Genomic DNA, 14,174 nt, shown 5'->3' on the forward strand with positions numbered 1-14,174 from the left:
AGTGAGCTTAATGTATTCATGTGGAACAAAGTAGTAAATTTTAAAGTAGTAAACTAGAAAGGGATTTTTTAAAAAAGAAGTTGGTAGAATAGCTCTCTGCTGGGTAAAAGCAAGGAGTCTATATTATTTAAAATAAATATCATCTCTTAAGTATCCTAAGATGCATTGTACTCAGAATGACCCTACAGTAGACTAGTCATTTTTGGACTGTATTTGGAAAGCATTGCATCTTTTTACTTGTTCTCTCTCTCTCTCTCTCTCTCTCTCTCTCTCTNTATATATATATATATATATATATATGAATATATTTTATTTTTTAATAATAGGGACCTCCTGGGATTCCAGGTATGAAGGTAAGCATCTCATTCTGGGAAGGTAAACAGCATTTTGAATAAAATATTTGGAAAGCCAGCAACTTCAATCAGATAATGTCTCTGACATCTGTCTTAAAATGGATGCTTCTAGAAGTTGTGAAGGTGCACACTTACAAGCTCTCCTTAAGTAGTATCCTTTGTTCCTGTGACTTTAAGTACCTCCTACATGCTGATATGCTTGCAAATGTGTATATCAGACTTTAATTTATTTTCTGATACTTTCAGTTCTCATTACATTTTGATACAACTGACCACCTGCTTGTTCTAGAAATACTTCGCCCCTGTATTCTGTGACACTACCCTTCTTTGATTTTTCTTCTGCATCTCTGGTCATTCTGCAGTCTTCTATGCAAGTTCATTCTATTCTATCCAGCAGGTATTAGGACACAGTCCTGACTCTTTCTTCTCTTCTATGCCTAGCAATATTGTTAATGCTCATAGTATTGATTACTATTTAGTTACCAAATACCTACGTTTATATCTCTAAAACATACATTTCTCCTGACCTAGATGCCTCCCTAACATCTCCACTCAAATATCTCCCAGACACTCAAATTAGTATGTTCAAAGTTAACCCAGACCCCAAAATAAACCTGTTCCTCCCTCTGGCATCCCTGTCTCAAAATTTGTATCACCATATATTATGTACACTATTACATGAACCAAAAACCTGAGAGTTAGTGTTGACATTTTCTACAACTTCACAGACCTCCTCATTTCATTCTATCACTAAATACTGTTAATTTTGCCTATAATAAATTCATCCACTTATCTCCATCTCCACTCCCACCACACTAACCATAATGTCTCATCTGGACTATTTTAATAGCCTCTTAATGAGTCCCCCCTGCTTTTTTTTTTTGCTACACCCCCTGACCTCTGGCCTGATTGCTTCTCTACAAAACAGCCAAGAATGATCTTTTAAAAATGTGAATCAATCATTTTATCTTCCTTCTTATAAACCTTCAAGGGCTTCCCACTGCATCTAAGGTAGAGTCCACATTCTTTTCCATGACATGTAAGAGCTGCATGTTCTGGTCTCTGCCTACTTTTCCAGCTTTTCCCGTGGCTCACTGATCACACCACTCTGCATTAAGTTATTTGAATGTACCACATGCTTCCCTTTTTGGGTCCTTTGTACATGCTATTTACATTACTTAACACTCCTCCCCCATCTTCACCTGGCTGACTCCTTTTTATCCTTTAGATCTCAGCCTGAATGTTACCTTTGCAGATTGCCCTCCTGTGACTACTCACACTATATTAACTTCCTCCACTATTTATTTTTTAATTGAAATATATTTGATATATAACATTGTATGAACTTAAGATATGCAACATGTTCATTTGTTACTTGTATATATTATAATTCCCATTAAAATGATAGTTAGCACCTCTATCATGTCACATAATTATCATTTCTTTTTAGTTGTCCACTATTTCTTTGTCATGTACCATGTTGGGTTTTTTACAGCCCTTAACAGAGCATTTTGTCATCTTATTTATTTACACGTTATGGTCTGCACTTCCCCAGTATATTGTTAGGACCATGAAAACAAAGGTCTTGTTTATCTTCTTCACTACTGAGTTTCCAGAGCCTAACACAATTCTTGGCAAATATCAATATTTAATAAAGGTTTTCTTAATGAATGAGTAACTGAAAGTACCACAGGCTCTTAGTAAATCAACTGTACTTCAGTGTACTCTGGCCACTTCCTCATTTCCCTTTAAAAGATAAATTTATTCATGTTAATTATTGAGTTCTCCTAATCTTCCAGGACATTTATGTGACAAATTGAATTTTCAGATCATTTTTTTGTGCTCTTGCCAGTTTTCTTGTGTCATAACTGTTACTTATAACTTCCATTGATGGTTTCTTTCAGGGAGAGCCAGGCAGTATAATTATGTCATCATTGCCAGGACCCAAGGGTAATCCAGGATATCCAGGTCCTCCTGGAATACAAGTAAGCATCCACTGATTTTCCTCTTTACTATATTGATTTAATAAGATTGCAGCATCACTTTTTTCTCCTCAGTCTTTAGTACCCATTATTTTAGGTATAGAAATTAACTGAAATTTGATAGACATTGCATATACTTTGTATATGAAGGTAAAAGCAATCTGGCCCAGGGAGAATTTTAAGAAACATTGCTGTGTTCTTTTGCTTTTCTATCCAGTTTCCATGGAAATATTAATTTGGGGGTTTGGCAGCAGAAATAGGCTTCTACATTCTTGTGCTGTGTGGATCAGTAGGGTAGTACGAGTAGTCCTAATAATTGTAAATGGTCTGATTAAAAATAAAAACTATAGGTCTCTCATTTCATATATTACAAGATGTCATTTGTAACACTATCAAGTATGCCTAATATATGAACATGTTTTGAAGGCTGAAGGAATCAAATTTCTGCATGGTGAACATCAACTATAATCTTAAAAAAAGTTATATTAGCCTACAGATAACATGCATGAAGAGAAACAGCAATAACTATTGAGTATTTATAGATTAGGAAGTCAATTTCTTGAGGTTTATGTTTCATGAAGATTGATGCTTTTGCCAAAAATAAAAATCAGTACTTTCTAAATCTGAGCACTAAGATATGAGGTGTGACAATTAAGTTCGCGAACTTGTTGCAATGCTGTTGCTAACCTTTCTTGATATCAGAAGGATTATTCATTATGAATTTGTACCAACTGGACAAACAGTTAACCAAGTTCACTATTTGGAAGTGCATGCAAAAGATAGATGACCTGAACTTCATGGCTCTTGCATCACAACAATGTACAAGCTCACAGGATGCTGCCTGTGAAGGAGTTTTTAACCAATAAGCAAAAAACTGTATTTGGAACACCCTCCCTACTCGCCTGATCTGGCCCCCAGTGATTTCTTTCTCTACCTGAAGATAAAGGATATATTGAAAGGAAGACATTTTGATGACATTCAGGACATCAAGGGTAATATGACGACAGTTCTGATGGCCATTCCAGAAAAGGAGTTCCAAAATTGCTTTGAAGGGTGGACTAGGCACTGGCATTGGTGCATAGCTTCCCAAAGGGAGTACTTTGAAGGTGACCATAGTGATGTTCAGCAATGAGGGATGTAGCGCATTTTCTAGGATGAGTCTGCGAACTTAATTGTCAGACCTGGTACAACACCAGGGACTTTTTAAAATTCTCTTCTCGTTTCATACTTGACATCACCCATCCATATGCTTTTTAAGTACGCTCTGTCTTGCCCTTTATCTTTTATAAATTTTTATTTTGTAATATTTGAAAATACTGCAGAATACATGCAAAATGCATGTATTTTGTGAAGTACAGCTACTAAATGAAAACCTGTGAACCCAACACAGCATGTAGGCTGTAGAACATTACAAATATTTTTTAATCAACCTGTGGTTTCTGCCTTCTCCCAACATAGTTATGACTATCATCCTGAGTTTTCTATTGCTTCTTTTTCTTAATAATGTTTTATTTTTCAATTACAGTTGATGTACAATATTGTATTAGTTTCAAGTGTACAACATAGTGATTAGACATTTATATAACTTATGAAGTGATCACCCCAATAAATCTAGTACCCATCTGACACCATGCACAGTTATTACAATATTATCAACTATATTCCTTATTCTATACTTTACATCCCCATGACTATTTTGTAACTACCAGTTCGTACTTCTCAATCCCTCCCCCTTTTTCACCCATCCCCCCAACACCCCTCCCAGCTGGCAACCATCAAATAGTTCTCTATATCTATGAGTTTGTTTCTGTTTTGTTTGTTTGTTTTGCTCTTTATATTCCACAAAAAGTGAGATCATATGGCATTTGTCTTTCTCCATCTGACTTGCTCCGTTCAGCACAGTAGTCTCTAGTTCCGTCCATGTTGTTGCAGATGGTAAGATTTCAGTCTCTTTTATGGCTGAGTAATATTCCATTGTATATATGTACCACCTCTTCTTTATCCATTCTTGTATTGATGAACACAGTGTGCTTCCATATTTTGGCTATTGTAAATAATGCTGCAATGAGCATATGTCTTTTAGAATTACTATTTTGGATTTCTTCGGATAAATTCCCCAAAGTGGAATTACTGAGTCTTTCTTTGTCTCTTGTTATAGCCTTTGTTTTATAGGCTAAGTATAAATGTTGCTATCCCAGTTTTCTTTGCCATTTCCATTTGCATGAAATGTCTTTTTTGATCCTTTTACTTTCAGTCTGTGTGTATCTTTTGATCTGAAGTCATTCTCTTATAGGCAACATATGTAAGGGTCTTGTTTTCTTATCCATTCAGCCACCCTGTCTTTTGATTGAAGCATTTAATCCATTTGCATTTAAAGTAATTGTTGATAGATACGTAGTTATTGCCATTTTATTATTCATATTTTTTATCTTTTTTCTTTCTCTTCTTCAAGAAGTCCCTTTAACATTTCTTGTAATACTGGTTTGATGGTGATGGACTCTTTAACCTTTTCTTGTCTGGGAAGCTCATTATCTGTCCTTGGATTCTAAATGATAGTTTTTTCTGGGTAATCTTGGTTGTAGGGCCTTGCTTTTCATCACTGAACATTTCATGGCAATTCCTTCTGGCCTGCAAAGTTTCTGTTGAGAAATCAGCTGACAGTCTTACGGGAACTCCCTTGTAGGTAACTAACTGCTTTTCCTTTGCTGCTTCTCAGATTCTCTCATTGTCTTTAACCTTTGGCATTTCCATTATAATATGTCTTGGTGTACACCCCTTTGGGTTCATCTTTCTGGGGATTCTCTGTACTTTCTGGGCTTATATGTCTATTTCCTTTGACAGCTTAGGGAAGCCTTCTGTCATTATTTCCTCAAATAGGTTTTCAATTCCTTGCTTTTTCTCTTCTCTTTCTGGTACCCCTGTGATGTGACTGTTGTTACACTTGATGTTGTCCCAGAGGCCCCTTAAACTATCCTCATTTTTTTATTCTTTTTTTTTTCTGTTCTGATTGGGTGTTTTCTGCTTCCTTGTCTTCCAACTCGCCTATTCGGTCCTCTGCTTCATCTACTCTACTGTTGATGCCCTCTAACGTATATTTTATTTTAGTTATTGTAGTCTTCATTTCTAACTAGTTCTTTATGTTTTCTATCTCCATTTTTATGTTTCCTATCTCTTTGTTGAAGTTCTCACTGAGATCATTGAGCATCCTTATAGCCAGTTTTGTGAACTCTGTGTCTGGTAGCTTGTGTGTCTCTACTTTGTTTAGTTCTTTTCTGGAGCTTTGTTTTGTTCTTTTATTTGGAACATGTTTTTTTGTCTCCTCATTTTGGCTGCCTCCCTGTGTTTGTTTCTACGTATTAGGTGGAGCTGCTATGTCTCCCAGTCTTAGTAGAATGGCCTTATGTGATAGGTGTCCTGTGGGTCCCAGTGGTGCAGTCTCCCTGGTCACCTTAGCCGGGTGCTGCAGGTATGTCCCTTGTGTAGGTTGTGCTTGCTTTCCAGTTGTAGTTGAGTCTTGATTGATGTTGGCATGCCAGTGGGAGGGATTGACGCTTGGACTCATTAGTTATGAGGACTGGCCATGACTACAATGGAGGAGCTGTTGTGCAGGAGCTGACCCTATGGAGCAGGATTCGCCTTAGCAGGTCTCTGGTCTGCCCTTTGGGTATGTCTTTTGTGGAGGTGGTTGGGTGGTGCTCTGCTGTGGTCTGAAGCTTTCAGGCAGGTGTGTTGTTTCTGGAGCCTCTTTGGAGGGGTTTTGTTGTAGGCCTAGGTCAGCCGATGCCTGTGTTCTGTCCAGAGCCACTTGATATGAGCTACAGAAGTAATCTGCAGATGTTTGCAACTTGTGCTCTGCTTTGAGATGCCTGGGAGAGGGTAAGCTGTACACTGAGGCCGGCTCAAGCTACTGCCATGCTTGGGGCTACTTAGCAAGAGGTATGGGGCACACTGAGGCTAGGTACTGCTTGTTTGGGATTTGTGAATCTTTCAATGTTTTTTAGGAAAGTCTGCAGCATTAGCTAAGACAGGCTGTTTGTATGGAAAAGCTACTGGAAGTGGCTGGGGTGGGCACACAGGTTGGGTGTGGTAAGGTCTCAGGGAATCACCATGGCAGGGAGAATAGTGTTAGCCCGAGTGACGGAGACTCAGATATGGCACTTGCCTCTATGTGCAAGCTGGGTAGTGGGAGGGCCCAACAAAGGAAAAATGGCTTCTGCCAGCACTTGTGTGTGGAAGAAAGCTGCCCCTTCAGCCCTCACCCTGAGGCCAGATAATTCAGTTCCTCCCCTATGTCCCTGGTGCCTTTCAAGCTGCTGCCCCCAGGGCTGTAGCTCAGTGCAAATGAGTTCGTAAGGAAGTCTGTGTGCGCGGGCCCTTTAAGAGGAACTCCTAGGACTCCAGAAGCCCTTTGTCTCACTCAGAGACAACCTCTGCTGGTTTTCACAGCCAGAAGTTATGGGGACTTCTATTTCTAGCACTGGAACTTTGGGTTTGGGAGTCTGGTGTGGGGCTGGGGCCCCTCACTCCTCAGGGGGAAACTCTGTAGCCAACATATCCCTCCAGATTTTTAAGCAACAGAAGTGGGTGTGGTTCCAGCCTGTTCTGCTGTTCCTCCCTGCCTACCAGTCTCAAGGTGACTTAATCCTTAGTTATAAGACTTCTGTTCAGCTAGAATCAGGTTATTCTCAATCATGGTTGTTCTGTAGTTGAGCTGTAATTTTGAAGTGGTCCTGGGAAGAGGTGAGCACATTTTCCTACTCTGCCATCTCAACCAGTACTCTTGTCATTGTTTCCTAAAAATAGTTTTATTACACGTGCATATATCTTTAAACAATAGGATACTTAGTTTTCCTTTTAAAATAATATTTGTATATGGTTTTCTGCTAATTTTTCTATTTAATGAGTTAAGATTCATGCATATTATTGTGTGTGTCTGTAGTTCATTCAGTTTCACTTCCATATAACATTTCATTATGTGAACATACTACAATTTGTTTCTCTAATCTCTGGTTGTTGAATATTTGGGTTGTTTTGGGATTTTTTTAAAATTACAAAACAATCTGGGATTTCAGGGCAGTCAAAGTTTCAACTTTTTAAGATACCAAATTGTCTTCCACAACAGTTGCATTATTCCCTTATCTTTTGTTCCAGTTATTCTCACTTCCTTTATTGTCCTTAATCTTATTTATTTTTTATTTTAAAATTAAAAAACCCACCTTGAAACTAGTTGACTTTCCCTTCCCAGTTCTAGCATAAAAGCCACACTAAATGCCCATCTTCAGCACTTTATTTTTTGAAAGATCCTTATGGTGCTTCTCCTACGTTTGTTATTTACCAATATAAAACATAAATTTTATAAAAGCTACATCTATTCTATATAGTTGAATTTCTTTATGGTTATTTAGTCCATTTATTCTTATACATTTTGGGGGGGCATTGGGGGAGGGGAACAGTGTTGGGGAATTGGGGAAAGGGACCAGCCAAGTTATTGTCCTTCAATCTTAGTTGTGGAGGGCGCCAGTCACCATCTGGCTTCCAATCAGCAGCTCGTGGCCTCTAAGCTCAAGGTGCTGTGTTCAATTTTAGTTGCGGGTGGGCATAGCCACCATCCCATGAGGGAGTCAAAACAGCAGCCTTGCTGTTAAGAGCACACTCTCTATCCACTGAGCTATCCATGCGGCAGCTCAGCTTAAGGTACTGAGTTCAGTCTTAGTTGCAGGCAAGCATAGCCCACCATTGAACAGGCAGTCTTGTTCTTATATCAGCTAAGCCATCCTGCCATCTTTTGGCAGCTCAGTGACAGCTCAGCTCAGGCGCAGTGTCACTGGCCCATGTGGGAATCGAACCGGCGGCCCTGTTGCTCAGAGCTGGCGCTCTTAAACCAACTCTTAACTAACTGAGCCACTTGGGCCGGCCCCCATTTATTCTTATATATTTTAAATTTCTGGTTATAATACTGCAGAATTGTAGAACAGAATTCTGGCAACTACTTAAGCTTAAATTTCATTCATTTAGTTCTTTGTATGATACCATGATAGTTTTTTTTTCTTATCATTTTCTTTACTTCCTTTATAACAGGGCCCAGCTGGTCCCACTGGTATACCAGGGCCAATTGGTCCTCCAGGACCACCAGGCTTGATGGTAAGCTTGCTTCTGTAATTTCGTTTCTCCCTCTTTTTCTAAAAATTTTTTTCACAAATATAAATAATATATACATTGCATAAAATTATAATACATTTTCATTGTTCACAATGTATAATCTTATTTACAGGGGATTCTACAATCTTATCATGAACAATATGTGCTAAATAATAACTCAATTGTATGGATAGGAAAAAATAAATCTCACAAAAGGAAAGATTTAAAATAAAATATTTTGTTTCCTACCTCCTGATGTGCCGGTGTTGAAGTCGATTCTGGCCATCTCATGAAGTCTTCTAAGGCAGTTCTCTAGTTACTTGGTGAAAAATGTTTCTTTAAACTAAAATCTTTTGTTTAGTTTAAGAGGAACAAAAACAGGTATTTACAAAAAAATATGGTCTTTCATTTTTTAGGGGTCTGTGACAAAATAGTAGGATTGGTGAGGATATTGAGTCACTTTGCAATGGGATAAAAATTGGTGTACTCCAGGAAAGAAGCAGAAACTTCTAAAGACCCTGAATGTGCAACCAGTCTCTTGCTTCATTACATCTATGGTCACCCATATATTTTACTCTATTAAGTTCTAAGTATTTTTACCCCCAAAGTACTCAGATTTAATTCAAGTCGTGTTTTGGACTTAGAGCTTTGCTGTTGCCTTCTTAAAAGAGAATGGAAATTGAACTTCAGTCAAAGTAATTTCTTATGTGCCACTCTATCTCTCGTCTACCATATATTTAAGTGACAGTTTTCATTATGCCTTTATAGAGTGTACATTTCTGCATGTGACAGTTGGTCCTCTAATGAATAAAGGAAACATTTGGTAAATACTAGAAGAATCTATCAGAAAATAATGTGATTTATGCTTTCCTGGAAATCTTTAGGAAAGGATTAGAAAACCCCTGTGTTTAGTTTGTTTCACTTGTAGACGTCCTGCAAAACATGAGCCTCTGGACTATGTCACTTTTTCCTAACTCTGTTGTTCCAGTATTGGTATACCTTAGGTATGTTGTTACATCTTGCATTCCCTTAATGCTGTGGCCGCATAACTGATTCATTTTGCACTTCTGAATTTCCTTTCAGTAAACCCCGATTCAATAGGTGAAGCAAAGACTTAGAAATTCCACCATAGAGGTGATCCACTTGGGCAGACAAATGTATTTAACTTTTAACACATTGAAACATCCTCACATATACATAGCCAGATAACATAAAAATAAAAACTTAAACACATACTTTTTAGAATTAGAGAGTTCATTGCCCTATGTTACCTAAATTAACCTGTAATTCTGAATGAGAAATTTGATGGTTGTTGAGATTAACTTTTGTATTGATTTTTGGCACTGGTGCTACCCCTCTGCCTATACCCATCCTTGCATTTCTTCTCCTGCCCACTCCATCCTGTCATGAGAGGTCTCTGTGTTCATCTAGTTTGTTTAAATGATTTTAAATGTGTGTCTCTGACGAGAAAGTAACGAGAATAATAAAACAGGAAATATTATTTTTAAGAGCTTTTCCGTACTCACTTTTTATGAAACCATATAATTTTAATAAACTTATTAATGTAATACATGTTTCCTTTCCTGTGTCTTCTGTTCTTAGGGCCCTCCTGGTCCACCAGGACACCCAGGACCAAAGGTATTTTCTTTTTTTTTACATCTTTTATTTGGTGAGATTTCTTTTTGTTATTGTCAATGAGATTTTAAACTGAAACCTCTCTCTTCAGGGAAATATGGGCTTAAATTTCCAGGGACCCAAGGGTGAAAAGGTGAGTAAAGAAAAAAGTTGATTACTCAACCTCATGTATTTTCCTTTCATAGTCATTTGAACTTGTCTTTTTGCTTCTTGCAATTGACTTTGTTTACATGTTATATTGTTTTCTGTGTAAATTATGAAATATCACTTCCTTACTTTATCTTGCAAACAGGGTGATCAAGGTCTTCAGGGCCCTCCTGGGCCACCTGGGCAGATCAGTGAACAGAAAAGGCCAATTGATGTAGAGTTTCAGAAAGGAGATCAGGTGAGAATGTAGATGGGAAATCAATGAACATCTTGCTATGAAACTGGCATTCCATTAAAATTCATTATAAGCTGGAATATGGTTACATGTGAAGGTATTTTTAAAATAACAAAGATTTGAGATAATCAATTTTTTAAATAGCTTTATTGGTGTATAATTTATATACCATACAATTCTCCAATTAAAATCTACAATTACATTTTAGTATATTTAAAAATTAGTAAAACTATCACTACCGTTTAATGTCAGTGCCTTCTCATCACCCCCCTCCAAAATCCCATACCTATTAGTTGTCACACTCCATTTCTCCCCAAACACTCCAGCCATAGGCAACCACTAATCTACTTTTTGGCTCTATAGATTTGCCTATTCTGGACATTTCATATAAATTGAATCATACAATATGTGGTATTCTGTGCCTGGATTTTTTATTTAGTATAATGTTTTCGAGTTCATCCATGTTATACCATGTATCAGTACTTTGTTCCTTTTTATAGCTGAATACTATTCCTTTGCGTGTATATTCCATATTTTGTTTATCAATTTATCAGTTGATGGACACTTGGATCATTTCCATGTTTGGCTATTATGAATAATGCATTCACATACAAAATTGGGTCAGGTTAGGTCAATTATCATTGTCTTAGATGATTATGTTCTCCACATTTCACTGATATGCAAGGAGAAAGATGGTGTTACTCTATAAACCTTTGTTGTGTTTAGAAATAGTTATCTGATACCTTGCTTCTACTAGAGTAGATAAGGGGATAAAAAATATATTTCATAGTATAGTGGCCCACCCATTAAAAGAGTTCATGCATTGTTGTTTCACTTAAATGCTAATAAAAAAGTTAAGAATAAAGGACAATTTGTACTGAAACTACTATTAATGTGGATTGAGACATTTAATTCTCTGCCAAAATGTATGTGTTATACAGCCCCAAATTTCCTAGTTTTAAAAATGTTTGCTTTTCATAAAATATTTTATTATAAGAATAAAAATCATTAATACATTAATTGTAAAGGTTAACTTGTTATTTACATTATAACTTGGCTTGTACATACATTAGAAAGTAACTGAAGTAAGCAAAGATGGTTCTAGGCTCTTTTGCCTAGCAGATTTCAACTTTGAATAAGAAACATTTGGTTATCTTTGGTTATACTACATGAGTCTATAGTTCAGCTTATTAAAAGCATTCCTAGCTAGCTGTGGTATTAAAAGTATTGCTATTTCTTTCCTCTCCCCTACTACCGCACAGGGACTGCCTGGTGAGCGGGGGCCTCCTGGACCTCCAGGAATGCGTGGTCCTCCAGTAAGTACCTAAAATTCTTTAGCATAATTTAATGTAAATTGATGTTGGTACATAGTACTCCATGAACCAATGTAAAACTACTTTTGTGTGTACAGGGTCTTCCAGGTGGTGTGAAAGGTGAGAAGGGGGAGCAAGGAGAGCCTGGCAAAAGAGTAAGTGTTATGACTACTAATACTCTTTGCAAAAATTTTTCAGTGTGTCTGTGTGTAATTTTATTCTTTCCTCTTTAATCCTACTTTCATTGCCTCAAAATGTCACAGTTGAATAAAGTATTTTTTATTTGTTATAATATTGAAGTCTAAACAGTCTACTTAATATAGGCGAAGGCAGGAATAAAGGTTATTATATTCTTTAACCTCATCCTTCCTAAATAACAATTTTATATTCTTGCATTTGAATCCTATAGGGTAAACCAGGTAAAGATGGAGAGGATGGCCAACCAGGAATCCCAGTGAGTAGTTCAAGTCCATTCACCAACATTACCTTAAAAACAAACAAACAAAAAAGGGCAAGGTAGAGAAGCAGGATGGCAAACAGCCTTGGATTTGGAAATAGTTTAAATGAATGGAAATTACCTTTTCTTTATCTTTTGAATATGAATTTGAAATTTCTATTTTTTAAGTAAGATTTTTAAGTCAAATTTATTGTGATATAATTTGTGTACAGTAAAATGAACCACTATTAGTGTACAGTTCTGTGTGTTTTGACAAATGTGTACAGTTGTGTAACCAATTCCATCATCAAAAACAGTTTCATCACTCTCAAAATTTCCTTATTACTCTTTTTTTGTAGTCATCCCCTCCCCGGCAACCCAAAGCCCCTGGCAATAATTTATCTCTTCTCTACCCTATAATATTGCCTATTCCAGTGTATCATATAAATGGAGTCATATTGTATATAGCCTTTTGAATCATGCTTTTTTTTACATAGCATAATACATTGTACTGCATATCAGTATTTCATTCATTTTTATTGCTGAGTAGTATTTGATTTTATGGCTGTACCAAGGTTTGTTTATCCATTTACCCATTGAAGGATATTTTGGTTGTTTCTGGTTTTGGCCATTATGAATAAAATTGGTAAAAACATTCACATGCAATTTTTTGTGCGAACAGAAGTTTTTTTTAGTAAAAGTTTTGACAGATAATTCTAATTACTAACAAAAAAAGGAAAAATAAAAACATGTGAGTCTAGGAATATTATTTCAAGCAGCTTCAGTTTTAAGAGCATCCATAGTAGGTATTAGTAGAGGTTTGCAAAGACAGATAGAAACTTTGAAATTTGGAGAGTGTTTCGAAGGGAAGAGATTATTTTTAACAAGACAGGATGTTGGAAATAATAAAAATCGCATAAGTTGGTTTACAGGTATTTGTGCCAAATAGGCATTTCTCAACTTATAAACTAGATTCACAAATGGCTTAAACATATAAAATGGTATAAGGGGAAGTATATTTAGGACCTCAGTTCCTGGCTTTTTTGGAACACTTGGTTTTGTTTCATGATTTAGGCAGCCATAATTTCAACAATTTGCCCCTGATTGTTTTCTACAGATATCCCCAGGGGAAAGGCTGTTCTTTGGACTGGGAAAATTCAAGTCAGGTTAAACAAAGATAGTCTTGCTAGTGGGGTCTTTTGGGGGATTATCAAGTGAAATAATGACACTTCTCTGGGAATAGGTCTTTTTTTAAAAAAAGATTTTTATTGGGGAATTAAGGGGATGGGAACAGCGCTGAGGAATTGGGGGAAGGGGAACAGACAAGTTGCTGTCATTTTTGTTCTTCAGTCTAGTTGTGGAGGACGTCGCTTCACTGGCCCAAGTTGGCACCATCATTGCGCTCTTCCCGGGCAAGGCAGATCAGTCGCCCGCTTCTAGATAGCCGCTCACTGCGGCTGCTGGCTGCTCACGCTGGCTGCTGGCTACACATGGTAGCCAGCTGCTGGCTGCTCACGCTGGCTGCTGGCTACACACGGTAGCCCATGGCAACCCACTGCCACAGGGGCTGCAGCCTATGCCGTTGCCGGCGACTCACAGCAGCCCAGCTCCAGGTTGAGCTGTTGTTCAGCATCTTAGCTGTAGAGGGCAGTGTCACTGGCCCTCATATGTGGGATCTGAACCGGGGCCCTCTGGCGTCCCAAGCCAGTTCTTAACCATCGCGCCACTCGGCCGGCCCTGGGAACAGTTCTTTGAAGAAGCTCCATCCCAGTTCTTTCCCTTCCAGTTGCTGCCAGGTTACTGTTTTTAGCCTTGATTGTATGCTGTTGGTTTTCAAGGCTACTGCAGAGCTGAAGATGGGTGATGGGACTAGAGCAAGTTAAAATGCCACAAAGCTTTGTGTTATTACCAAGATTCAGCCACTTTTTTTTCTAT

The 14,174-nt window shown here is 37.6% G+C and overlaps 1 protein-coding gene across 6 annotated transcripts in view; it reads left to right on the forward strand.

The window, feature by feature from the left end:
- The window catches only part of COL4A5 (collagen type IV alpha 5 chain), a 256,477-nt gene that overhangs the window by 141,319 nt on the left and 100,984 nt on the right, over positions 1–14,174 (forward strand). For all 6 annotated transcript variants that reach the window (XM_019662461.1, XM_019662459.1, XM_019662464.1 and 3 more), the window contains 9 exons: positions 327–353; positions 2,258–2,338; positions 8,414–8,476; positions 10,076–10,111; positions 10,200–10,241; positions 10,401–10,493; positions 11,753–11,806; positions 11,902–11,958; positions 12,213–12,257. In XM_019662461.1, coding sequence (XP_019518006.1) covers positions 327–353; positions 2,258–2,338; positions 8,414–8,476; positions 10,076–10,111; positions 10,200–10,241; positions 10,401–10,493; positions 11,753–11,806; positions 11,902–11,958; positions 12,213–12,257 — 498 coding nt within the window. The remainder of the gene's footprint in view (positions 1–326; positions 354–2,257; positions 2,339–8,413; positions 8,477–10,075; positions 10,112–10,199; positions 10,242–10,400; positions 10,494–11,752; positions 11,807–11,901; positions 11,959–12,212; positions 12,258–14,174) is intronic.

This window comes from Hipposideros armiger, unplaced genomic scaffold, assembly GCF_001890085.2.
Source record: "Hipposideros armiger isolate ML-2016 unplaced genomic scaffold, ASM189008v1 scaffold_377, whole genome shotgun sequence".
NCBI lineage: Eukaryota > Metazoa > Chordata > Mammalia > Chiroptera > Hipposideridae > Hipposideros > Hipposideros armiger.